The following is a 26,538-nucleotide window of genomic DNA, read 5'->3' on the forward strand; positions in this document are numbered from 1 at the left end:
GGTCACTCCATCAAGTCCGGAGGTAAGGTCTCAACATAACTAACAAAATGAGCCCAAACTTGGTACACGTAGCTCTAATCATCTATTAGTTCCAGTAGCCGTCTTCGAAGTACACTTTGGCAAGTACTTGTTTACCAATCAATCACTGTCCAATGAAATTAGGTAAATGGTATCTACTTTTGTGACCATTCAACGTTACAAACAAATCAAAGTAAATTAAAAAAAAAAACATGGCAATAAAAATAAGTTCAATTATCAAGTCGTGTCAGTTTAGTCATAATTTCGTCGTTTCTCGCATTTCGCTGTGTGTGTGAGCCGTGCACGTGTAGTAGTAAGACTCAAAACGTAAAATTGATGCGCGTCAATTTGTATATGCGTCCTTAAAGTATACTTATTTTCGTGAATTTTCTAAAAGATATCCGCAAAATGGACGCGAATAGGCATGTGGACGCGAACAGGCGCAATGACCCTAAGCGCTTTCGAATCGTCATTTCATATTTTTTAGTTTTTAACATTTATGATTTAGGTAGGTACCACCATTACATATTTTTGTACTTACATAATATTAACATTATTAACTAAATATTATTTTTTGACTACCTACCTAGGTACATAAATTAATATGTTTTTTGTGTTCATTTATTCATCCATCAGCTGTATCCAACAATACCTACTCCTTGGCAAAAACATAACATAAATCCGGTTTCAAATACCTAGTTAGGTAGATTAAGATTAAGTTAGGCTAGGTTTAGGAGTTAGGCATCCATATCGCAAGAGCTTTAATTTTAATTTTCAATATGTATACTGTATAGGTAGGTAGCGTAGGTATGTAGGTACCTAAGCTTTCCACAAATACAAAAAAATTAGTCTCGTAGGTACTAGGTAGTAGGTACCTGCCTATCTATTTGTACGTCTACTTGTTTGTACTGGAATTTTCGACATCAACATCGATCACAATTCGACATAATAATACCTATCTAGCTAGCACATCACATCGAAGTTGAACATATAGGTACCTAGATAGCGACAACTTTCTAAATCGACTTGTGCTTACTTTGATGTTAAAATGATGTTAAATTACTGAATGTTTATTATTGACTTCAAATTGTAGACAAGATGAGGATTCATCAAACATTTCAAACGAAATGTTTATAATAAAACTAGCGGTCCGCCCCGGCTTCGCCCGTGGTACATATGAAAAATAGATGTTGGCCGATTCTCAGACTTACCCGATATGCACAGAAAATTTCATGAGAATCGGTCCACCCGTTTCGGAGGAGTATGCAAACTAACATTGTGACACGAGAATTTTATATATATAAGATAAGTATCTAGGCTTTCAAGTTATTAATTTGTAAGTCTTAGCTTCCGAAAAAAAAACATTCAAATTGTAGGTACCTAATTGTTAAAACCACTTAAGAAGGTTCCAGGCCATATGGAATAATGGAAACCCTAAGTTGGGTTAGGTTGGTTTGTTTACAAAAAGCCACACAATAAACAAGCGTATCTCGATCAAACCTTAGCTTTAAACCATTTAAAAACATTCCTCATAGAAAATTCCATAATTTAGGATAGTTCCTAAAACTTGATAATAAATGAATGCAGTTTAATTAATGATGTCTTAATATATTGTAACGTGGGTGGCATCAGCACGAGACTTGCGCCGTCATGTCAATCAACGCCCACAATTAACATAGGAATAGTACAATTATTCCGAAACGCACACGAACATTCCATCGGATACAGTGTTGCAAATGTGCATTGGTCAGTGCAGGAGCGGCAAACTCCGAGTCACACTGACATTGCGTACAGTCCTGCATCCCACATGGAATGCGGTCGCTTGACCGGCCGCGCACCGCCCCGCGCCTACGCCCGCTCTCCTCCATGTTTTCTTACCTATTCGTTTCCGTCCACCATATGGAATAGTGGGATAACACCGATTCTAACAAGAATCTAACCGGTGCCTCCGGCTTTTAGCGATACAGTACCGATTGATCTCGAATTCCAAGAATTACGTCCTGGCCAATGAATGACGTCACGTCAACAATCTATGCGAAGTGTCTACGTGTAAAATGATTCAGTCTGCTAGATGAAATTGTAATGTTGATAAAATGAATATTTTATGCACTATTTACAGGAACTACGTCTCATCCAGCTCGCTCCATGATTTATGTAGTATACTGTATATTGGTGGCCGCCACGTCGTAGCACTACGACGTCCCTTGTACGACGACAACATACGTTACGAGAAAATTTCACTCACCTTCGCGGAAAAGCCGCAGATCGTTTATAATATCCACAAACTCGAGCGCACAGATAATCCGGTTATCGTCCGTACAGCACAAATATTCACCACACCACAACGACAACATAAATAAAGGCGGGAGGAGTCGCCGGTCGTGCACAGTAAATGCACTCTTCGCACTAATCGAAATGCCACTCGGGAAAAAGCACGGGGCGGGGTTGTCGAATGTCACAAACGGTCTGATCCAGAGGTCGGATACTTGCAACGAGAGGGCGAGAGGCGCTACACACCGTCAATGAAACGGACGCCGCGAAGCGGACTGACTGAGACACGGGAATATACCGAAGCGGCAGCGGCGGGCGGGGGTCGGGCGGCGGGCGGGGGCCGGCGACGTGGCGCCCGCGCGCCGCGCCCCGCGCCGCCGACACCGCGCCTGGCAACCCGCCCCGCGCGACCTGTTACCGGCCGCTGGCCGCCGCCGCCCGCCGCCACCCGCCGCCGAGCCTCTGCCATCCGACCGCCGAAACCACCTACCTAGAACCTACCCTATCAACCTAACGCTTAGGACCCTATATTTGCATTGACATCTATGAATGACGTCCTTTGCCTAACGGTAACAAAACAAACAATAACAACATAAAAATGATTATATTTTTGTTGTTATTGTTTTTTTTGCCAACATAGGTACTTCAATTTTTTGTGAGTTTGTGTGATGATATAATATCACCAATAACATTAATTTGCAGATCACTATTTATATCATTTTTATTTGGGAATTTAGTCTTTATCACATTAGGCTATGTTTAAAATATCTCAATTGCATAAAATAACTTTTCCATTAAAAGCTCTTTTAGCCTTTAGGCTTTATCAATAAAAAAATATTAATTATTGCCTCATACACTGTTATGACTAGCTCAATGGCGTGCCATAATAGAGACTTCAATATTCCCCAGATACCCCTTTATTACAAAGCTTTCATTCACATTGTTTATGTGATAGAATCGGTTTTACTATCTAACACACCCGTGAGATCGACGTACGTTCTCCGACCGTCGCTTGTTGCGTTTCAAATGAATGAAAGTGAACGAATGTTATTTGATTTCTTTGCAAAGACGTACCAACGTAGTGAGATGTACTCTTGATGAAACGTTGTTCACCTAGTAATACTTTCTCCAGTATAAATGTACATTGTATTTAAATACTGTCATTTGAGGTAGTAAAAATGTTAACGTTTAATAATAATATGTAGGTATACTACAAACAATTTCGCGCTTACATGCTATAATTTATAAATGACACAAAAACAGGGATGAGGGATGTGAAATAAAATAACAGATAATGTGATAGTATTTAATTTCGAGTTACACGAGATCACAGTCCAAGTCCAATTCCACGATTGTCCTTCACTTAATTAGCAGTCATACCCTTTTTAATCTTTAAAAACATAGTGTTATCTTAAATATAAAATACTTACCGTTTGTATAAACTAACAGATCCTTAACATGTATAACTTTTTATACTAACTTATCAATATTTATTAAAAACAAATATATAACAAGGATATTGAAGTTTAGAGCCAGGGGTGCCACGCTGGGTCCATTCGGCAGAGGTTGTCATGGCTGTTGGCAGCAGTGACCAGGGTTGCCACTTTGCTGTCTGGTCCGTCGAACAAGGCGAGAGAGTTCAGTCTATTCATGATAACTGTCACCGCCTTGTTCACCATATTCACTATGGTCTCGTTGTCTATTTCCGTGGTTTTGTTCTCTGTAGAGGTGCCTGGGGTGGGCACGCCAGATTTGTCTTCCAAACGCTTGCGATAACCCGTCACCATTTCATCACGAAGTATCGTCCTTAGGATGGATTGTATCTGCGAAAGTACTTATGATTAACATTGAAATCCATAATATTATCCATTGAAAGGAGAAATTGATACAATTGATTGAAATATTCATATTAGTCGTATCTATAAATGAAGTAACATTTGCATAATTTACAAATTTCATAACAGATTGATTTAAAAAAAGAAATAATAATATATTAATGATTATGACAGGAAGCAAAATAGATTCGATTACAAACATTTAAAATATCTGCGATATTGCACATTTAACCGACAACCTACAAAGTTAGACAGGTTAAGTGATGTGAATAATAATTATAAACAGGATAACCTTTAATAAATCAATGAACATTCAATTTGCATTTTGCATTATGCCTTCCTTTAAAATACTCCAACACGAGTAAATGTCAAAAATATTCATTGCCACTATAACCTTTATCAAAGTCACACAATATTTATAGACAACCAAATTTTCCAGCATTTAAAAATCTTTATGAGATAATTAATAAGGTAAATAATATTAGACTTATTAAGACAAACCCTTGATTTAGCAAACAGTCAAAATGATGTATAAGTTGAATGGGTTTATTACTTTGTAAAATTTCAATATTATTTTAGATAAGTATTATTTGATTATTAGATATCAAATGAACGCGTAAAAATAAACATCTCTTGCTTTTTATAATAGATACTTGTGTTTCATTTTCCTCGAAAATGTCCAACAAGTATAATAAAAAATCAATTGATTATTCTTCTATTATTTATTGCAAAAGTGTAGCAATCTACAACTTAATTGTGGTTTAATAAATGAATAGCCAATTAACAAAAGTACACTGTATTTTATTTAAAAAAAAAAATACCCAAAATTAAAACGCATATTTTTTACCTATATTTCATTAGAATTGCCTGAGCAATTCTATTACTTGCATCAAATTTGTGTAAGTAATCACTCAATAAAATATTTTGAGTGAAAAATATCTACTTAAACATTTCGTAATCGGAAGTTTAAAAAATTTCAATTGGAAACGAAAATTTTAATTTCTCACGGATACAACCAATTTAATTTTGAAATGAAATTTATAAATGCGAAGCCGGAATTGTCATATAAAGAGTCGTTTGTGAACCAAAACCCAGGTGTCTATGTTAATTTCGTCATCTTAAAAAATATACACGTATCTATTTTTTTTTAATGAGACTAAATAAATTTATAGTCAAGATGTATGACTCATTGGCACAACAACGTAGTTCACAGAGCATCACAGTAATCTGTACCTACAAATAAATAGGAATAAAGTGCCTCTTTGTATGACAGAATAATTGCCATACTTGTACATATGATAGAGTGAACTAACGATATCTATTAAAATAGAATTATAAAAAAAATATCTGTAATCCAGAACGTTGTGTACTTATAAAATTTAAAAATTTTACTTGTGTCTATTTTTTATTCTTCAAATTTTAAGATGCATTTATTAAAAGTTGAATTTGCCATAATAGATCCAGAGCCTAGAATAATGGGTTGTTATAAGTTTGACGTGTATGTATATGTGTGAGTGCATGCGTGTTTGTGTGCGTGTGTCTTTTGTAAAATCATTTTATCTCAATTACAACCAGCTACTAATAATTACCTTAAAGTTAGGCGTAACCAGGCATCTAGCGACCGCTATAATGGATGCTGTGAGCGGGCCAGTGATTCCGACGGTAGTGAGCAGCTCCGATATGTTTGGTGTGAGTCGGAATGGTACAGGCCGGTTGCCGTCTAGTTCACCTGTGGGGAATATAATGTCATATGTTGTTATTGTTGTAAAAGTTTTATCAAAGAAAATAGAGCTTTGGGTGTCGAGTATTGCAGGCTGTAGATTTGGGATTGATAACTCGCGCACTAATCAATAAGGATGCGGATAACATTCAAATCGTTTAAATGTAGTTTTATTTTAATTTATGAAAAAGTAGACTGAAGGTTTCCAAGAAAAAGTAATTGAGGCCTTAATTTTTTTTCTTTAACTTCAATAACATCCTTAAAAAAATTATATGTATTGAAAAGTCATATCTACTTATAAAACATATTATCCCAATTCACTATTATCGCACAAAATAAATAAACATAACCGTTCTTATGATCACAAATAATCCATGATTAACCTTATTAATGTTTTATCTTTTTCAATATATCGCTCTATTTCAAGAGCAGCAAGAACACGACAAAGCAGTTCTGCAACCAACTTAAAAGAAATAAAAAGCACCGATTATTGGTTTAAGTATGGAAGATTACAATTATTAATATGCATTCGTTTGTTTGTGTATATTTTACCTTGAAGCTGATCGCACATTGACATGGTGGATTAAAATAAAAATAAGCCAAAACATTTACATACTTATAGCAATATAGCTTCTAATTATTATTTAAATTGCTCAATTATGCAAGTTATTGCGAATACATCCGGCAGCCACTGGAACATATACCTACTTACAGAAGTTACAGATCATGTATAGTATAAAAATAAAATATCATACACCCATGTGATTGCACAACACGGCTAGTGACGACCTTGTTATATAAAATTGGAGCTTTGATTATTTTAACTTCCTTTGATACGCAGTAAAGTTTTGTGGACATCGATATTGCAATATAAATATAAGACAGGACGTCTTGCAGTTATTAAAGCTAAATTTAATGGCGCAAAAAGTACATTCAAAAGAATAACATTAAATGAAGCGGAGTGAGTCTATGTAAAAGAATAAAAATGCAAAACTTGTTTAAGGAATGCAAGGTTGTCGGGCTTCCATTAATCTTATATTCTTTTAGAACTTAAATATAATGAAAACAATTTTTACGGTTTTATTGCGGATTTGGTATAAATCGTTAAAATAAATTGTGGAAATTTTTACCTTAAATATAAATTATGTGTCAGAACTAATGTCTGTTTGATTTGTATTTCTCAAAATAAATACATATTACAGCAATCTCCGAGAACAATAAATTTTTAAAATTTTAATATAAACCCATAAAATAATAGGATACATTCGCGCTTCTACAATTATTTGTTACACTAAATGTATTTCCAATTCATTGAATTCAAAAATACTGTATGAATATTTTAAATTCAATAGCCACCAGATTGTGCTTGCCATAAAAAAATAAATTGATTTGAGAATTATCAATCGTCCTTAGTATGTACCATGTATTTATCTACATAACATAAAAACCGCTCCACATTCTCGGATGAATCTTAATTAACCGGCTACTGGTTTTAAGTTGGCAATGGTAAAAAAGCTTTCAAGAAAAATTATATTACTTTTCTAGATCCAAGGACTATTTAGTAATAACTGATAAAGTACTTAGAAGCCTTATTAAGCTTTCGTTTAATTGGTATTTTGTCATTGATAGTTACAGTTTCAGTGAATAAATATTCACATTAATATATATGTATTTTAGTCTGTTACGTTTACATTTTTTTTTTTTTATTAAAATAATGGATGGAAATTTTTGGGTAGTGACAAAATATTTTCTGTTGGGAAAATAATGAAAGGCGTTGAAATAGCGAATGGGAATTTTAAATGCTCGCGAGAGAAGTCGCGGGAGGCACATTGGTTCACAATGATTGTAATTAAGTACCATAAAATGCAAAAGTAATAAATATCCAATCAAACGCTACAAGTTTTTATTCGTGTTTTTAGTTCTATTTATTGATTACAAATTTCTAAAGGTTTTATTTGACTTAGATCAATAGGTAAGGTTTTTCATGTCCAGTTTATATTATACTATTTTATTTTAAATAAGGTTTCTTTATTTTTTTATGTCAGTATGATTTTAAGGTACTACGAAAGTTTGAAATAGCTCGCTTTTAAAATACAATTCAGTTTCTTAGAAATGAAAGTATTTAAGAGTATATGTAGTACCTATATTGTTATTCATCAACAATTATTATATGTTTGATTTATGGAGGATCAAGCTTAAGCCGTAATTACTTCATATTATTCAAATAAAAGTTTGCTTAGTTGCCTACTCATCTCATTTAACTAAATCGCTAATCAGTTCATATACATATACGATATAACAAGTTTCCTAAAGATACCGCATGCCCTAAATCACACGACTTCCATCAAAACCGTAATTCAAGTAAAGTGACACTATGAAGCAATCAAAGTGAATATTACGTGTTCCCAATATGTCATTTTATGTGTCCATTTGTACTGGACTAAAAGTTGAATAGGACGGAGTATTAATTATGCTGTTTAATTCATTTTAATTGGAATTGGAAGAACCATTGTGTTATTTGAATTTTACAAACGTGCGCATGCGCATACATTTCATAACGTAAAGTGGGCGTAGCTAATTAAGATCATGCATTATTCCTATATTTTAATTATTTTACAAACTAAACAAATAAATGCTTTTCCGTCAATTAATAAACATCGTATTTAATTGTTGTTAATGTTATTTTTTTAACAGTGAGTATTCATTATATATTTATTCATATATTTATGTGTCTCTGCGCACCTAAGATAACGAACTGATCATTAGTAGTTAGCGGTAGAGCGTTTAGATTAACTTTAACGTCGTAACTGAAGACTTGATGAAATCTAGAATACGGCTAGAAAAAGCATGAATTTTATGATTAAAATTTTGAATAAAACCTCTCAGTAAAAAACTTCTCTAGGTAGAGCTCTTACTCTAGCTAGAGCGTGTTATTATTTAGGATATAGCGGCAGCTGCAGCGTGAGCATCTTGCGGAACGTTACCTATAGTAGCTCTACTAAGAGCAGATATACGCACCGGTAACATCATCCACATCGAACTTGAAGTACGCCACATTGAGTAGCCCAGAGTCCTGGTGCACGTAGAGCTGGTCGGGGCTGAGTCTCGTAAGGTGCAGTGCATACTCCGCGGCGGCTGCGAGGGCCAGCTGCAGTGTGAGCATCTTGCGGAACGTTACCTATAGCAGCTCTACTAAGAGCACATATACACACCTGTAACATCGTCGACATCGAACTTGAAGTACGCCACATTGAGTAGCCCAGAGTCCTGATGCACGTAGAGCTGATCGGGGCTGAGCCGCGTAAGGTGCAGTGCATACTCTGCGGCGGCGGCGAGGGCCAGCTGCAGTGTGAGCATCTTGCGGAACGTCCAGTAGTCCGTGGGCGCGGGGAACGTGCCCGCCGCCCACGAGCGGACGAGTCCGCGGGGCACCATTGTTGCTTGCACCTGCGCACGGGCGGAATATGAAGATTGTGTATGATGGTGAACAACACGTGTACATTATGTAGCTTATGTGTATGATGGCAAACGATATACATAAATTCATTTAGGGTGTAATGTTGTTGCTTTTGCTGAGATTGTTTGTTAAAAAAAATGTTGCTATAGCTAACAAAAATCATTAAAGCGCGATAACAGAAGAAAATAGGAATTTAAAAGGAGTCGAATTTAGAATAGTCATACATTAATTTTTTATAAGATTTAGAAGGAGTCGAATTTAGAATAGTTACAGAGATATTATTTGTAAGTTTTTCTGTGAGACAACGTACCTCTCTCAGTATATCTCGTAGCACTTGATGTGACGCCTGCGAGCCGCGCGCCTGAACAGCGGCTAATCGCTCGTAGTAACGTGCCACTGGCGCGTCGTACTCCACACCCCTATGTTATATAATACGTTTACTTTTAACTGCACAAATATCTATCTAGAAATTTACAATGGCAACGATGAAATGTGGTAATAAAGTCAAAGTTATAAATGCGTAAATAAATTATGAATTTCACGATAGTAATATATTTATGTACGTACATTTCAAAATTATTACTTAAATTATCAATTATTCTTGTAATATACTATCAAGCACCTTTTCACTTTTCAATAGATCTAAAACTTAGCTTTTAAAAAAAAAGAACCTACCTATTCGCGCATTCAGTTCTATAGATATCCAACAGGGACAACGAACTTGGGTTGTCCTCCACTAAACGCATCTGCGGCGACACCGACACGACTCTCGGCACCGTGAAGTGCAGGAACCTTCTCGAAGTTTCCTTCTGTTTGCCCAAGTAATGATTCAGCATGCGCAACAGTTGCAATACCCTCTCTTCCCGCCTTGCGTCTCCGAGCCCAGAGTCGTTCACAACCAGGTACGGATAAATCTTTCCATTGTGACCGCGAATGTACAGTCGGCGAGCGGACGTGTTGTGTTTCTGAACGATCTCCACGCGCGGCATGAACCGAGCTATCCTCACGTGGTAGTGAGTGTGCTTGGGCAAGAGGAACTCGCCTGGCAGTTCCACTTCCGCAGTCTTCAGACTGAAGTTCGATAGGAATCTACATTTCTCTTCAATTAGGAACGATCTAAAATGGGGAAAAATAGAAAATACAATAAAAAATTGATCAATCAATTATCGGAAATGAATGAGCGTTAAATTACAAGCGTTAGGTGTTAGTGAGTGTTAAAGTGACAAGCCACTACTTTATTCTATATAACCTTAGATTTAAGGGACGGCACAAAAGATAATAAGCGTATTTACCTCGTCGTCGCCCTCGAGCCCGACTCTACTTACTTTGGCAGCACCTTCGTCTTGGCCTCTAGGATCTTGACCCACTTGCGTAGCTTCTGTATGAGGTTCTGCAGTTTCATGGCGTTGGGCTGGGTGAAGTCAAAGTCGGCGGTGAACTGAGTCTTCATCTTGTGGAACACGGGGTCCTGGACCGTGGCCTGCGCGCGCCGCGCGAGGCTCTCCGATGCAGCTGAAGAGAATGCACCACTTACAGAACTTGTAACACTTTCTGTAGACATACAAAATGGAGTATGTGTATAACGACGCTCGCATATGCAACAATGAATTGACACACATCAAAGTATTCCATAAAAAGCTCATTCCACTAATGCAAAAGGGGTGTGTAGCCGCAAAATAACATAAAAACGTAAAATCGCATAGCGTGAATACATAAAAAATCTACTGGATTGTGACAAAGTGATATTTAACTATATGTGCAATACATATCGTGAGTAAACTTTTAAATAATCACTTTTTAACTCAACATGGGATAGGAACACTTTCGGTTACATACATAACGTATAAAGGATAAATCAATAACATTTGCAAATAATTGATGCAGACACATATTTAATTTGATATACCCACTAAGATAGTCTGCTATAGCAGCATGAAAGAGAATTTAAAAGAGGAATTTCAGTATATATGTAGATTAATATTAATAAAATAAAATACTAGGTATAATATCACTTTCAAATATATGGTGTAAATAGAAATGTAATGATTTCTGTCTACACACAGTTTCCTTTAAAAGAAGCTGCTAAAAAAATAATGATTTCGATGAAATCCGAGTGCCTCGCATAATATTTCATTGATCTCGATAAATACGTGAGCCTAGTGCAACGTTATTTCATTCTAATAAAATCAAATCAACTTAAAATCATAATTAATGAAGAAGAAAGCAACATTACAAAAAAAAATAAACAAAAATGTTTGTTGCCTGCAAGCATTGAGGTAAGATGAGCTTTTACTTGTTGAATCTAATGCTTTATCTTCCATCGATAATGCCTGAATGAAATATTTCAAAGAAAATGTTAGTAATGTCAATTAATTGTTAGTATATTATCTACTACAGAATAATCCAAAATTATTAAATTAATTATTTTTTTGTTGGTTTAGAATTAAATATATCTTTCGCAAAATTTCTCACAATGTTAATGAGGAAATTGAAATTTGGATTATCCTGGCTATTCATCAATATTAGAAATCAAAACTTAATAGGAAAAAACAAAAACTAATCGACCTTCACCTTCCCAGAATGCTCTGAAATTAAACTTCAAATTAATTTATGATAAAAATAATGTTAACTAATAAAACTTCGTTTTGTATAAAACGTTTTAATTACCCTTCGATAGATATTCATCGGATAATAAACGTTGATAATAAACTTTCAGGAAATAAAATTTATTTCTACAAAAAACACAAAATAAATTTCTAAATTACGAATTAAACATTCATCTTTTAGGCCAATATGTAGCGATACTTTTCATTATTTATTTTCAAGAAGTTTATAGCTGGCTCGTTAAAATAATATGAAAGAGCCGAACAAATTTACCATTGTATTACATTTAGCGAATGAAAACCACTGGAATCGAAACTTATAACTATAAAATACCACGTGTATAGTCACATTATAATATACAGGGTGTCCCATATGTAGACTACTGTGGTCAATGGAACTTATGTTTACGGGATGTATACGTGAAACCCTGTATATAATTTAAGTCTTATTAAAGATACATTTCATGCGCATCACTAGGTATAATCAGCATCTCCATAAAATGTCTTCAAAAAATTTATTCGACAAATATAACGATAGAGATAAAAATAATAAACAATCTATTCAATAACTCAAAACTATCTATTATTTCTTGCTGCTGATCATCTATGAACACAGAACATATAAAAGAGGTTAGAAAGGCATTGTAGGCGGGGCAGACGCGCCAAGGATATGAGCACTGCTCACATCATCATCATGCGTATGATTCGTTCCATTTTAAATCGCGTGATCGCGCGACGCTATGATTGGCTAGATTTGAAATTGCAAATATGTGCGTAAGCGGACTTGCACGGACTTGGTCACACCCACAGGCGACACCGGTTCTTATAGGAACGGCGAATTATTGCCATTCTAACCTCTTTTATATGTTCTGTGTCTATGAACATGAAACGCATCCCCCCATTATCAAAATGGTGGATTTTACACACATACACTACACAGTACACTACAACTATACTCACTCATTCCAACGCCAATGCCAAACGTGGACACGACCTTCTTGATAAAGTTGAGCGTGTGCGGTGTGACGGTGGCCACGCCCACTGCGGCGCGGTGGTGGAACGCGACCACGTAGCACTTGGCGAGCCCGGCGCGGAGCTGCCGGAGCACTTCCTCGTACCAGTTCTCGCGGAACCATACCATCTGGGGATATGGGATACATGTTAATTCAAACTCAAACATTCATTTACTCAATTAGACTACTATTTAGTAGCACTTTCGAATCGTCATTACATAGGTATTTTTAACATTTACCACCGATTCGGAAAGCAGTATCTATGGAGAAGAATCGGCAAGAAACTCCATAGTTGCTCTTTTAATGGATTAGTATTTAGTAAGTAGTGACTGGAGGTCGTGGTGGAACGCGAGTGAAGATTGTACTGATACACATTACTAACTATGACCTTTACAAATTTCATGCAGAAACTTTTTATTAAATAAAATCAGCTGTTTATGCGTGAAATTGTAAGTTTTAGATGATAGATAATCATCACAACTTTTGTGTTTACATTATCAATGGTAGTTTCAACTAAACTATCGCGCATACAATTGTATATTTTTGTATTTTCTCAAGAAGCATTTTTTGACTCAATTCTGTGATAAATAAAAAGTAAATATTTAATTTTTTTCGCTCAAAAAAGATTGATTTAAACAATCACCAAATTGGTCGATAATTGACAAATAGACACATTTTTAGTCAGAGTAAATATATTGTATTTTTTTTTTATTGTGATAGTCGAAATGCTGTATTTTTCTCTATATATACCTGGTCCACGATCCCTTCAAGCGAGGACAGCACAGTGGGGTGTATCTCGCGCTGTAACTGCATGATCTTGGAGCAGCGCCACATGGGCAGTGTTGCTTTGATCGGCCCCGCTTCTGCCGCGCCCGCGCTGCCGCCGCTGCTCGTGCTGCTTGGAGTGGACCCCCCCTCGTTGGTCTTTGCAGCCTGTATTAGTTATATAGATGGTAGAATTGAGGAAAGGTTGTTCAAAACTAAAATCATGGGCAAGACAAGGGATTTCATTGTTTATAGTAAAGTGATAAGTGGGAGTCGAGCATGCTTCGGCACGAACTGGGCCACGCTCGCACCGGGGAAGGTACCACACCCTCACAGAATATCGGCGCCATAGTGACAGTTTACTGTCGCGTTCCGTACGGTGAGTGAGGGGTCCGGAGGCCCACATCCCTTCCTATCCCCTACCCATCCACTCCTCCCCTATCCTTAATCCCTCCCATCCTCGCCCCTTTCTCCCTAATTCCTTCCAAATCCCTTAATCCTGGTAGGCAACAACCATAACCTCTGTTATGGTCTATGGGCGACGCAACCTGCTTACCACCAGGCAGTGCGTCCGCTCGTTTGCCTTCCCATAACATAAAAAAAAAAAAAAAAAAAAAATAGTAGATAAAGATAAAAACTTATAAATTATTTCATCAGCATATTTTTTGACATATTTTCTTGTTTTCATAAATCTAGCTAGACAGAACCAGAACCTATAGACAGTCATAAGCAACAGTTTATTTTATAGGTCTATACTTATTTTCATTTTAGACGATATAATAAATACATGAAAAATTAATAATGCTAAAAAAATCTATACCAAATAAACACACAAAATTGAGAAAAAAATCAAAAAGAATTTACCATAATATTGAATTTATACAAACCGTGGATGTAGATGGTAGATGAGCAGACAATTCGGCGGTCTTATGCCGCTCTCGTTGTTCTATCTTTAGTGTCAGGTACAATGTGCGTATGGGGAAGTATACAGCTTGAGGATACAATCTTCCAACCTTTAAATTACGATAAGATTTGCTTTTAAGTCAAATGAAAATATTTTTTTGAAAAAAAGAAATACTTATAAGGTACTTGTTGAAAGAATTCAATCACATCTAAATACAATTACAATTATTTGTAAACTAGAATATAGGATATAAAACCGGCCAAGTGCGAGTCGGGCTCGCGCACAAAGGGTTCCGTAGCAGCAAATATAATAAATTACAGTTAAATCAACCTATCTCAAAAACTATAAGAGATACTTTGATCAAACCAAAAATCGTTGAAAGAGTTAATTAGCATGCATCACCTCTATTTTTTTTAGAATTTTATACCCCGTAGTTATAAAAATAGAGGGGGGGGGACATACTTTTTACGACTTTGAGAGCTGATATCTCAAAAACCGTTCACTTTAAGAAAAATGTTTTTTAGAAAACTTTATATCATTTTAAAAGACCTTTCCATTGATACCCCACACGGGTATGTACATCGAAAAAAAAAATTTCATCCCTCAGTTACATGTATGGGGGGCCCCACCCCCAATTCTTTTTTTTACTATTTAGTGTCATATTTTTGTAGCGGTTCATACAACACATATTCCCATCAAATTTCATCACTGTAGTACTTATAGTTTCCGAGTAAATCGGCTGTGACAGACGGACAGACGGACAGACGGACAGACGGACATGACGAAACTATAAGGGTTCCGTTTTTGCCATTTTGGCTACGGAACCCTAAAAAAATAAGAAACTCACATGGCTCAACAGATTGAGTATCACGTTACTATCGTATTGGACAAGGCAAGCCAACAGTTGTGGTATCCATGGCAACCATTGTACCGGCGGTACACCAACGCTGTATTTGTCCAACGCATCCGCTAAGCTGTTCTTGTCGTCGTCGAAACTCAACATCCATAATACCTGATTATATAAGAAATAAATTAAATAAAAATTAAAAACATTATATTTTATTTCAAAATGTTCCATTCTAATAATTTAAATTTTTGATAAAAAAAAACGTAGAAAGAAATTTTTTCGAATCTATTTGGAAAGCTCTTCATATTATCTTTAAATGAAACAAGGTAAGTAAAGAATATTCAGTAAATATTAGATAAAAATTTAACATACCTTAGCGCAATACTTCCTCGACTTCGATTCATTCTGATGCCGACACGCGTGCAAGAAGCACGTCATGGCCGACACTCCAGCTGATATCTGTCTCGGGTCTCTAATGAAGATTTGTTCCAAATAATCACCCCAAAGTGCCCAAGCCTTCACCAATGTGTCATGTAGTTGAACAGCTGCTGCGAATGCTTTGTTCGCATCTTCAGACCTGCCCAATTGAGCCAAAAGCAGTCCCTTGAACGCGTAAAACTCAGCCGTCATTTCTTTCGTAAAGTATTTGAAGTTTGTCGATTCTATCATGTCCAAGCCTTCTTGCAATTCATCTTTTCCTTCCGTCCAAGACATTTGTATGTGACACTTGACTTGCTGTCGAATCTTCTGGAAGCAGTCCACTATGGGAACACTTGGTATTGTATAAATACGATGCAATGAATCGAGACACACGCCGGACAAGTTATGTTTCCTCGCTATTTTGGCAAAGTGTATTATAGCCTGAAAAAAAAAAACAAAACAAAAAAGTTATTTACATTATTGAATTTTTTTTAGCAATGTAACAGTAGTGAAGAATTTCTTATGTATTTACCTGAGCACTAGCATGCACGCCTAGCATGCTATGGTTGGATGCATGATCCGCTTGCGAGTCATAATGTGAAGCGATGAACTGATAGTGATGCTGTCGCCACGTGAAAATAGCTCCCCAGTGAGACAGCGGATCTGCTACCACTGGCAGGCGGTTGCGCCACGTTTTCACTATTGCTTTCATGTCATGTAGCGATGTGGGCCGGCTGTGAACTAAGCCCTATAAAGAAAAAAAATTTTAAGCACTCTAATATTATAAATGTTATATTATTTATCTTTTGTGTTATTTTTATAGTGATCAAGAACGCATCAGATAATCATACTTATTATTGCCCAGAAAAATTAAAGGCAAAAAATAATCTAATTTTATTTTGGAAATCTAGACGGCAGTGCAGACGAGAATACTTGACCGTTTTGCATCCTGCTAAAAGATCCCGCACGGGCATTGAGGTGGCATAGATAGTGTCTCCATTGCTATTGACGCGGTTCAGATAGTGCGTCCCCGTAACGTTCCACGCTACCCACCTTTGGCTGGCCACCACACAACAACACTCGTTAGTGTTACATCGTTATGTATCTGTGCTTCCTCTCTACTCACCGGGTGTGTATCCGCGCCGCCGACTGCACTCAGCCGCCACACGGTTACTCACGTTACCTGAGCTCCGTCTCACTTCATCCAGGTCCGTGTAATTGCACGGGTCTATACCCACCGTGTGTATCTGCGCCGCCTCGCTGAGCTCCATGAGCTGCTGCGCGGCGCGGAGCAGCGGCAGGTGCGCGTGCGACACGAGGCGCGGCAGGCGGCGCCACTCGCGCAGGCACTGCGCCGCGGCCGCCTCCGCGTGCCGCTCCACGCCGCCCAGCTGCTGCTCGCCGCCCGCGCAGATGCACAGGTACCCGCGGTACAGGTTCACCACCCACGCTGCAACCATATGAACGTAACGTAAGACCTTTATCGAGTTTAGACTTTAGCATTATTAGAACCGATATAGAAAAAATACTTTGAACCAGTATAAGAATAACTTTATTATATAAAAAATATTGATCGTAGCAAAAAAAGTAAATAAGAAGAGAAATACTGAAATCTATGACATACAATTGACTACGAGTTGCAATATGAGAAAAAGAAAATATCACTCACCCAATTCCTTTGGACAATTATATTCCACTTCTGCGAGTGCTTCTTTCATTGTAGGCCAATTTGGATTTCTCCAAGAACTTTCCAGTATCAAAAACGGGTCGCGAACATTTCTCGTTAAACCCAATTCCAATAAAGAATCCCATTGATTTAATTCTTTGGCACATTTAATCCAATGTTGAGTCCATAGCGTGCATTCTTTGTGCATGTTATATGATGAAGGGTTGGTCGCGTATTCTTGCTTTAATTTTGCCATAGCAACGTCGTATGCCGCCTAAAATATAAACAACAATTTACAACTCATAAAAAGGAATAAATTTAGGCATCATGAACGTTTAAATTATCTATAATGTGTATGTAAAAAACAAATTGTTTTCAGGCTTACCTGTGCTTGTTCAAAGAAACCCTGTTGTTCATAGGCAATAGCTACATTGGTCTCCCGATATCGGGCATGTTTCTGCCATAATCCTGACCACATGTCTTCCTCTTGTAGCAATTCATACATATCACTCAATGAATCCATGATTTCCTGAGAAAAGCAAAATTACAGATTACATTTCAATATTGAATATTTAGTCTATATTTTAAGTAAAATTAATATGTAAGTAATAGTTACAGATGGTGTAGTTGTTTCTACATCATAATCATAAATTTCAAGCGCATCGCGTATAGGCTTTCCCGCCGCTTGATCGATAGCCATCTGTTCCATATTGAGGGTCATGCGATGCCAGAGGTTATGAGTTTTTCCGAGATATTTCATCATTGGTCTGCAAAAGAGGAATACATAGGTAAAATACGGCATAGTGTCAAAATTTTTAAGAATAATGCTGTGGGAACAAATACTTACGGTTTGATAGAAACTGGAGGATTGCATCGCGCTAAAGCTTCAATGAATGTGTTGAGAGCACTCAACGGTTGGTCGCGTTGGATCACGTGGACCCCGGATATAATAAATGGTACGATCTCATTCATTATTGTCTGTGAATAAAAATATTAGTTTATGGATTGCGTCAGTTAAATTTGCACTTAATAACTCAGGCCCCGGAATCACAGACACAATAGAAAATCTATTGTGTCGTGGACCGATCGGGCCGTTTGGGGCTCAATGGGTTAACTAACAATTCAATATTATAAATGTATTTATATTTATGTTTTTTTACGTCTTGAATTGCTTTCCATACACGAACTATTTCTCTGTTCAATGTACAATGTTTTGGGATAAGAATATAAAAATAGTTTCCTATAACATAAAACGAATAAATGTCAGACGGTTATCAATAAAGCCTTTACTAGCTAAACAAAAAGGTTATTAATTCGCCACCAGCTGCTCTGTGCGCACGCGCCACGCGAGCTCAACGAGCTGTGTCAAATTACGAGCGCAAGTCATATACGTCTATTCCTGGGAACCTGGGTTATCTATGCAAGATTTCCCAACAATAAAAAAAATTGGTTGTTTGTAAAGTAGGTTTACGATCGAGATGTTTACGTGATAACATCTTATTGGTGGCAGCGCTCTAGATGAGACGGGAGATCGGTCCGTTTCTCTCTCGTTATACCAACGATCGCGCTCGTGAGGTTTTGGTGTGACACAAGTTTCTGAACATGTCACCCGACTAAAACGATTTTAAAAACGTAACAAGTCAAAAGGTCACGTACCGGCAGCTGTCGCTCGTCGAATGTAGTCCACAGCTTGGGGAACAGCCGCAGCCAGGTGTGGTGTGCTAGCGCGTCGTCCATGTGGCAGAGCTGCGCGGCCGCCGCCACTAGTTGTTCCGTGCGCACGCGCCGGGCGAGTTCCACGAACTCGGATTGTTTGGCCACTATCTGGTTGAGTGCACGTTGTCTGCAAGTATGAACGTTATTAGTAATGTAGGTGCTGTTTAGTATACTGTATAAAACTTCTACGATTCTCGGTATAGATAAAAAAAATCATAACTAACATCATTGAATAAAAAACACGAACTTTCGCCTGAAGTTCGACACTAGCAATCTCGCGCGGAATAATTTCACGAGGCTGTTCACGTTGTTTTTTTTATCTATCATTCACTTGAGACATAATTTTTTTTCTATTTCCTTCACTTACCTATTAGGCACATTCTTAGTTAAGTCATCCTTTTGATTTGAACTGGAGTCTAAATCCATATCCAAAACATCTTCCTTATCAGGATCAAGTGAATCACTGAAGCCATCTGATGACTCTTCTTTCACATTACTAAAGATCGCAAATGATTTCCGTTCTTCACTATCAGCCGAGTTTATAACCGCCGTTATGTTTGGCAATAAATATTTTGTATTGGATAGTCTAATTTGGGTACCTGTTGAAATAAAAAAAAAATACATTTGTTAATGATAATATAAAAGTTGGATATCAAATATTGAACATTGCGATCATTAGAAATTGACTGTAAAATGAGACTTTGGTCTCTTCGTCAAATAATGTTAAAAAGCTTTTTTATTGAATTTGAATACTTACTTGACACACAGGTCACTAATAGCAACTCCAAGCATTGTTTAATCCAGAAATGTTGTCCAATATGTTCCCAATTTTGCGAGCACACGATATACAACAGCCGATCAAAAAGTCGACGTCTAACACTCGCGTCATACACTTCAAAGAATTTAGCTCTAATGTGAGGTTGGGAACAACGCAAGCCCGCTAGGAAAGCAGGTTCCAGCTTCATTGATAGTTCAGTCATTTTTAATTGATCATCCCTGACGAAAGAGAAATAAAATTGATTATTACAATACAGGTGTCTGCTAAGGAATTAAACTTTATCTAATAAATACGTTTAGGCATTTTTCTTTCCAAGGTATAAAAATGCCTAAAAAAACAGTTCCCTTATAAATCCAAATTATAATTTTGACTGACTATTATTTTTTTCCTATGTAAAGAAAAGCTCACCTATAAACATAATTAACCAGATCCAAAAAGTGTGCATTCAACTCCAAGTCGTCTGGGAACCTTTTTTCCACATATTGCATAAGTTTGACCAAAAGTATCGACTTCTCTCTAAGTGAAGGAGCGGCTCCTGCAGAACTAGAACCACCCGCTGTGCGGTGTTTCACCCACTCTTCTACCATGCGGGTTATTGCTTTCATTACCTGGAAGAGGGTATTTTTAAATTAAGTGATTAAATAATACACACTAACACTTAATTATGGTAGCGTAAAGGTGTGTTCAGATGATAAATTTTATGTAATTACACAAGATACAAATTACACTAAAAATATACAGTCTAATTAGTTAAAAGTAAAACACTATAAATAGATAAACGCATTGTGAGAAAATATTTTTAAATAACTAAAATTTTACATAATATTCATGTAAAAGGTTATGATTTCAAACTGTGTCAAACTCAAAAACACATTATCGTAATTCGTAACTCACCTTTGCATCATTAGTTTTTTCAATAAGGCCAACCAGTATTGTTCCAATGAATGTCTTTCTGGTTTCTACTGGCATTACTGACACTCTCGCCTTCAGTAGATCTAGTGCTAAAATCTAGAGAAAAAAAAAATCAGTATCAAGGCTAAATGTTATTGTAGATTGTAAGTACATATTTGAAACTTTATCCGTTTTATTAATTTAAAAATTAATACACTTAAAAAACATTATAGGTAAAAAAAGTCTCACGAGTAAGTCTGAAGTAGCGGTGTCCGGGTTAGGCGCTACATGGTCCCTGGCCATTCGTTGCAATACACGCATAAGCGGTAGCAACAGCCGGTCTACATATCCGGCGCTCGATGTACAACACGCCTGAGTAAATAAAAATTGATTATAGATATATATTGTGTAATTACTTTATATGTAGGGTAGAAAATAAAGAACATTGAAATAATAAGGCTTACTTACCTTTAACATCATTAATGGTCCCAACAGCGAGTTAGCACCGCCTCCCGGCGCCGATTTCTCGTAATTTGCTAATCCCTCGAAGGCATATTTGCTTACACACGCGTATAGTGTTTCCAATTCTTCATACTAAAAATTAAAAATCAAAGATATTAAAATATATTGTTACATGTTTTCAAAAATATTGTGAAAAATAGTGAAAAACTCAAAAGATTGTAAAAAAAATTATTTCATTCCTAGAATGATAAATAGTAGTTGAAAACTGTCGTTGTGATTTCTTATTATTATTTACCTTAGAAGCTTGCGCAGCACCAGACGGCTCCGTGGGGAAGAGCGCGGTGAGCTTAGCCAGTAAGTTGTGCGTCAAGCGCACGATCTTCGGGTTAGTCGACGCCACACACGCAGCCAACCCGCGCTGCAGCGGCTTTAGCGCTGCGAGCACTTGTTCTCGACGTAACACTCCCAGTAGGAATACTAAGAGTTCAAGTGCTGTACACGCGTTAGCGCACGCGCCCGCGTTGCTTTCAGCGCTCGAGAACACCTTTAGGATTTTAAAGATAGTTTGAGTGTTACTTTTGAAATCAGAAGATATTTGTGTAAGTGAAAATATTTAAAATGATGGTTTTCTTACGTTTGTGAGTAATGTAAAAATTAAGTAAGGTTATGCAGTTAAGTTCTAATGATAAATTATTCCTATAGAACGTAAACAAGGACAACCATTGCCTTATAATTACATTACAGAAAATTGCTCAAAATACATTACATGTATGTCATAATAATGAATAATGAAATAATACATTTTGTACAAACATTGTGAAACACACAAATTATAAACAGCATCAATCAATTTGAACTCTACCTTATCCAACCACGCCAGCTTCGGTTCACAAAGGTGCGGCCACACATCCGGCTTGAGCGCCGCTTTGAGCAGCAGCACACAGCGGCGCGACAGCTGCTCGGCGGGCGAGCCCCCGCTGCCCGGCGCAGTGCCCCCCGCCGCACTGGCCCCAGTAGTCGCGCCCGCTGCACCACCCACCGCCGTCTCGTTCACCTGCGACGGGGACGTCAACTGTGCAAACTGCAAGCTTTATATTATATTCGTGTATGCGTACGCTAGTGTGGAGGAATGCGGGCGATAATGGAAATAAAAAATAGAGATTAAGATGGATTGTTTAAAATATTGCATGAAAGGAGAAGTAAATAATAGTTGAAAAAATAGAGAAAGGGAACTAAACAACATATGGGTAGATTTTCAAAAGATTTACAATGTTTATATGAAATAACGGGAGAAGTAAATAAGAGAATGGAGAAATGCATAGTGAAACAGAAATTGTTAACTGATGAATAGATTTACAAATGAAATTAAAATGAAATAAACAAATAAAACAAGAGAAAAGATCAACTCAAAAATCAAAAGCAACAAAAGAAGAAAAGAAGCAGCTATTAAAAGCGATATAACCAAAACCACCAGTATTTCCTCACTATATCCCACCATAATTGTCACTAGCGTGCAATAGCTAACGTCTCGAAGGACCATTTAAACCACGTGTACAGTACCTGGCAGGCGAGTCTTAGCAACAGATTGACAACGACGTCAACGTGTTGTCTGTCGAGCGGTTTGGCTGCATCGGGCTCGACGCGAGAGCTCGACGCCTGCGGACTCGCCCAGCCCGTGTTTAGGGCCTTGCGCGCTTCGTTGCCGCTGTCTTCGGACGATATGCGCTTCATTGCGCCGCTTGGTGATGTTGCCACCTGGATTTTTATAAAATAATTATTAAATGTAAGCAGATTATTGGATTCACGCTTCTAACAATACGAAATACTAAGAAAAAATAATATTCCACTAAAAGTTAATTAACTAAAGCTAATTGAATTCGAATAGAATTGTAGATGAACGGGACATTAAATAATAATAAGTCTTAGTCAAAATATATCTTTTACTTTCAGAATTTTCTGTATTTACCAAATATGTTTTTTGAATATAATACACATGCACATACACATGCCGTGTGGTGCCGGTTTAAGAATAGCACTTCCCCATCTCTACCCGTGGGTGTCGTAAGAGGCGACTAAGGGATACCTAACCGGGACGGGCAGCAGCGTTCCGCGACTTAACTAGACATTAATATCCACTGCGCTCGCCAACCCGCCTGCCAAGCGTGGCGAGTATGGCATCATACCCCTCATGATGAGTACACCCTCAACCAGGCCCCTAGTACCCGGCAGCCCCGCTATTCCTGGCTACGGTAGCGGCCATGGTAACGGCGGGGCAAGGGGTGCTAAGAATCACCGGATGAGATCCGGCTGCAGGCCGCCGGTGACCGGGCGAGGTGGAAAACCCTGAGGGAGGCCTTTGTCCAGCAGTGGACGTCCCACGGCTGACACGACACGACACATGCAATAGCAATATATAGCAATGTGTTCAATTAAGTAAATTATGTTTGCACATACCACATGATCTTCAGGGGTATGATCTCGTATCCTCTGCAGCTCCCACTTGAGCGCCACCTCAGCGAGGTCGACAGCAAGACGGCGATGTTCCAAGGACGCAGTGGCGGAGAAGCCAAGACGTTGCATGGCCGCCACCATGTGTCCCACTAGAGCGTGTCGCACTGGGTAGTAAACCTATCACAAATATAAAATATTTAAAAAATGTGTACTGCATATTTTTTTTAAATGAGAAAGAAAAATCAAAAATGTTTGGATATTCTTGATAACAGTAACACTATATGCTACCTAAATCGCGAGGTCAATAATGGCTTAAAATCTTGGCTTATTTGTGTTATTTTTTTGCGTAATTTCTACATCTTTAAATGCGTATAAGTGGTTTAATTTGACATTGCAGGTCACAAAAAACAATAACCTACCGAAAAGTGATCGCCAGAAAAAATAATCTTCCCGTAGAGTGACCAAAGACCCACCTTATAATGCCTAACGACGAGCTGCAGTATGTGGAAGAGCTGCTGCACCGAGTGGCCGTCCTCCACGATGATCTTCTTGGTCCAGTGAGTGAGCATAGTGTTGCCGTCCTCCATGCGCTGCGGCATCGCGGGCGTGAGGATCTCCAGTGCGGCTCGTACTACTGCGCGCGCTTCGACCGCGTGCGCTTTTAGCAGGCTGTGGAATACTGCAACGAGAATATCGGTTAGTATCCATGAACTAAAAAGTTTTAGGGCCGATTTTTCAATGCTTGGATAAAACTTATCCGTCCAATAAAGTATTACACGATAATATTAAAATGTCACGTAAACTGTCAAAAACGGGCAATTAGAATATGTATTTAAATTGGTAGTTTTATACATTATTCGACGAATAAGTTTTATCCAAGCATTGAAAAATCGGCCCTTAATTGGATAAATTGTTGTTTATTTTACAATTCCACTCTAATCAGGTGGGAAAATGCCTATAGATAGTTATTACTTTATACCATTCATCACTTTAAGTAGATGTGTAATACAAAATCCGTATAAAAAGTGTACCAGAATAACTGAGGAAACCTATATTTATTTCTCTACCCAAGACAATATCATTTGGCAACTAGAAATTAATATTATTAGCTAACATAGTTTAAAAATTTTAAAATTAATACCTTGCAACACAATCCTCTTGTGGATTGCGAATTTAGCGATAATGTGACTCAGTAATAAGTGCCCATGATATCTGCAAATAAAAATTATAAATGAATAATTTTTATACATTTCTACTGACTACACAAAGGTTAAAATTGTTTAGAAATCAGAAATAAGCATAATAAATAGAACCTTACCTAGTTGCGGGGTCGACATAATTCTTTCCCAAAAGACAAGGCCAAGCGAATGTCATTAATCGTCGCAACTTATTTCCTTGCTTTTTATTATTTGCATCATGAATATGAGCTGAAGCTTGTTCGAGCAACAGGCACGCAAACTGTAGCAACGATATCCGCACTGCATCGGAACAGGCGAATGGGTTTTCTGGATCTATTACCTAAAAAATAGATAAGATTTCCACTCAGTCTAAAGTTTTAACTAAAGTTAATATTGAATACTGTGGCACTGAAAACTAATAACTGCCTAATTTTACTTAATAAGTTATTACTTTAACCCGACTTTATGATACAATCCAATACCACTAAAGATCTCCAAAGACATAAGTGCCACTTCACTTACATTATTAATGAACACCGAGACAACATTATCTGGATTATCCTGGTACGGCGCTGGCGGACCGCCAACAATCTTCTGTCCTTTCTCAAAGCTGACAGCAAAGCATGGAATTAGAATCATCTGCAACACCTTTGCTTTTAGCTCTTGGGACATAGCGTCACCAGAAAAGTGTTCCACAAAACGGAAGAACGCTGATCGCTTCCATTCTACCGTGTAGTTCTGTGCCACGGTATTCTCCAGGAAATCACGTAGAAACTGCAACATTCAATATAATTCAGGTAAGATGTCTAAATCACGCGAAAAATAAACTATATTATGTTCAATAGAAAAAGAGCAGATCATACTTGGAAATCAGGTATGAATCTATCACACAAGGCTCGCAACAACTGGAACAAAAGATCAATGTTGGACGGGTGATGGCAGAAGTAGTGCAACAGAATCTTCACTATCAGCTTAGGTTCTTTCCAGTGGCTACACTCGACATGTTCCACTCTCTTGTGAATATCCTGAAAATAAAAATGGTATTATATTTTACTATTACATTTTGTAAAAGAACTAAAGGAAACATTTTTAAGTTAAAAAATAATACAAATTGGGAATGAAAAGAATGTGTCTTACGTGATATTGATTGCTTGACCAAATACGTTTCAACAGTTCAATTAGATCATGTTGAGTGGACAGCCACTGATCGTCAAACTTTATTAACAGGGAGATGACTCGAATCGCCTGGAACTGCATTTCCGATTTATCCGGTGGTGATATATTAGCCCCGGCTCCCCCACTAGCCGCAGCCAAGAGTTGCAATAGTCTAGCTTTCTTTGATGTTTGTAAAGCTTCCCTAAATGCAGGACCAGCTTCTTCATGTTTGACTAAAAATATTAAAAAGCGACTCCATTGCTGGTCCTTGATGTTGTTGTCGCTCATTATGAGGTCTAGTGTCTCTTTTGGGTACCTATGGAGAAGATAAATTATAATTATTAATTATTATAATATTAACATCAAAAACAAGGGTATTAGCGATATG

General features: G+C 37.4%; 2 protein-coding genes across 3 annotated transcripts in view; both read right to left on the bottom strand.

Moving 5' to 3' along the window:
- Positions 1–2,583, bottom strand: part of LOC149490682 (fibronectin type-III domain-containing protein 3A-like) — a 67,417-nt gene extending 64,834 nt beyond the window's left edge. The window contains exon 1 of the mRNA XM_089707847.1: positions 2,264–2,583. The gene's annotated coding sequence lies outside the window, so the exon portion shown is untranslated. The remainder of the gene's footprint in view (positions 1–2,263) is intronic.
- A 998-nt stretch (positions 2,584–3,581) lies between these two features.
- Nipped-A (Transcription-associated protein Nipped-A) overlaps positions 3,582–26,538 on the bottom strand; it is a 31,535-nt gene continuing 8,578 nt past the window's right edge. The window contains exons 15-48 of one of the 2 annotated variants that reach the window (XM_089707525.1): positions 26,133–26,466; positions 25,859–26,020; positions 25,518–25,769; positions 25,136–25,335; positions 24,959–25,029; positions 24,291–24,496; positions 23,821–23,994; positions 22,927–23,121; positions 22,229–22,420; positions 21,662–21,910; positions 21,373–21,498; positions 21,154–21,276; positions 20,908–21,021; positions 20,422–20,621; positions 19,993–20,231; positions 19,603–19,834; positions 19,176–19,362; positions 18,367–18,497; positions 18,136–18,286; positions 17,905–18,048; positions 17,523–17,793; positions 17,092–17,303; positions 16,386–16,601; positions 15,806–16,294; positions 15,434–15,598; positions 14,570–14,695; positions 13,668–13,850; positions 12,865–13,045; positions 10,627–10,852; positions 9,977–10,417; positions 9,612–9,720; positions 9,057–9,291; positions 5,714–5,853; positions 3,582–4,112 (exon numbers count right to left, since the gene is read on the bottom strand). In XM_089707525.1, coding sequence (XP_089563651.1) covers positions 3,816–4,112; positions 5,714–5,853; positions 9,057–9,291; positions 9,612–9,720; positions 9,977–10,417; positions 10,627–10,852; positions 12,865–13,045; positions 13,668–13,850; positions 14,570–14,695; positions 15,434–15,598; positions 15,806–16,294; positions 16,386–16,601; positions 17,092–17,303; positions 17,523–17,793; positions 17,905–18,048; positions 18,136–18,286; positions 18,367–18,497; positions 19,176–19,362; positions 19,603–19,834; positions 19,993–20,231; positions 20,422–20,621; positions 20,908–21,021; positions 21,154–21,276; positions 21,373–21,498; positions 21,662–21,910; positions 22,229–22,420; positions 22,927–23,121; positions 23,821–23,994; positions 24,291–24,496; positions 24,959–25,029; positions 25,136–25,335; positions 25,518–25,769; positions 25,859–26,020; positions 26,133–26,466 — 6,973 coding nt within the window. In that variant the 3' untranslated portion in view covers positions 3,582–3,815. Of the gene's footprint in view, positions 4,113–5,713; positions 5,854–9,056; positions 9,292–9,611; positions 9,721–9,976; positions 10,418–10,626; positions 10,853–12,864; positions 13,046–13,667; positions 13,851–14,569; positions 14,696–15,433; positions 15,599–15,805; positions 16,295–16,385; positions 16,602–17,091; positions 17,304–17,522; positions 17,794–17,904; positions 18,049–18,135; positions 18,287–18,366; positions 18,498–19,175; positions 19,363–19,602; positions 19,835–19,992; positions 20,232–20,421; positions 20,622–20,907; positions 21,022–21,153; positions 21,277–21,372; positions 21,499–21,661; positions 21,911–22,228; positions 22,439–22,926; positions 23,122–23,820; positions 23,995–24,290; positions 24,497–24,958; positions 25,030–25,135; positions 25,336–25,517; positions 25,770–25,858; positions 26,021–26,132; positions 26,467–26,538 lie in introns of both variants that reach the window. The other variant, XM_089707518.1, reaches the window with a different exon arrangement.

Source organism: Colias philodice, chromosome 2 (genome assembly GCF_061535455.1).
Source record: "Colias philodice isolate Cphi_HAF_F1 chromosome 2, ilColPhil1 Martin Lab GWU primary, whole genome shotgun sequence".
Lineage (NCBI taxonomy): Eukaryota > Metazoa > Arthropoda > Insecta > Lepidoptera > Pieridae > Colias > Colias philodice.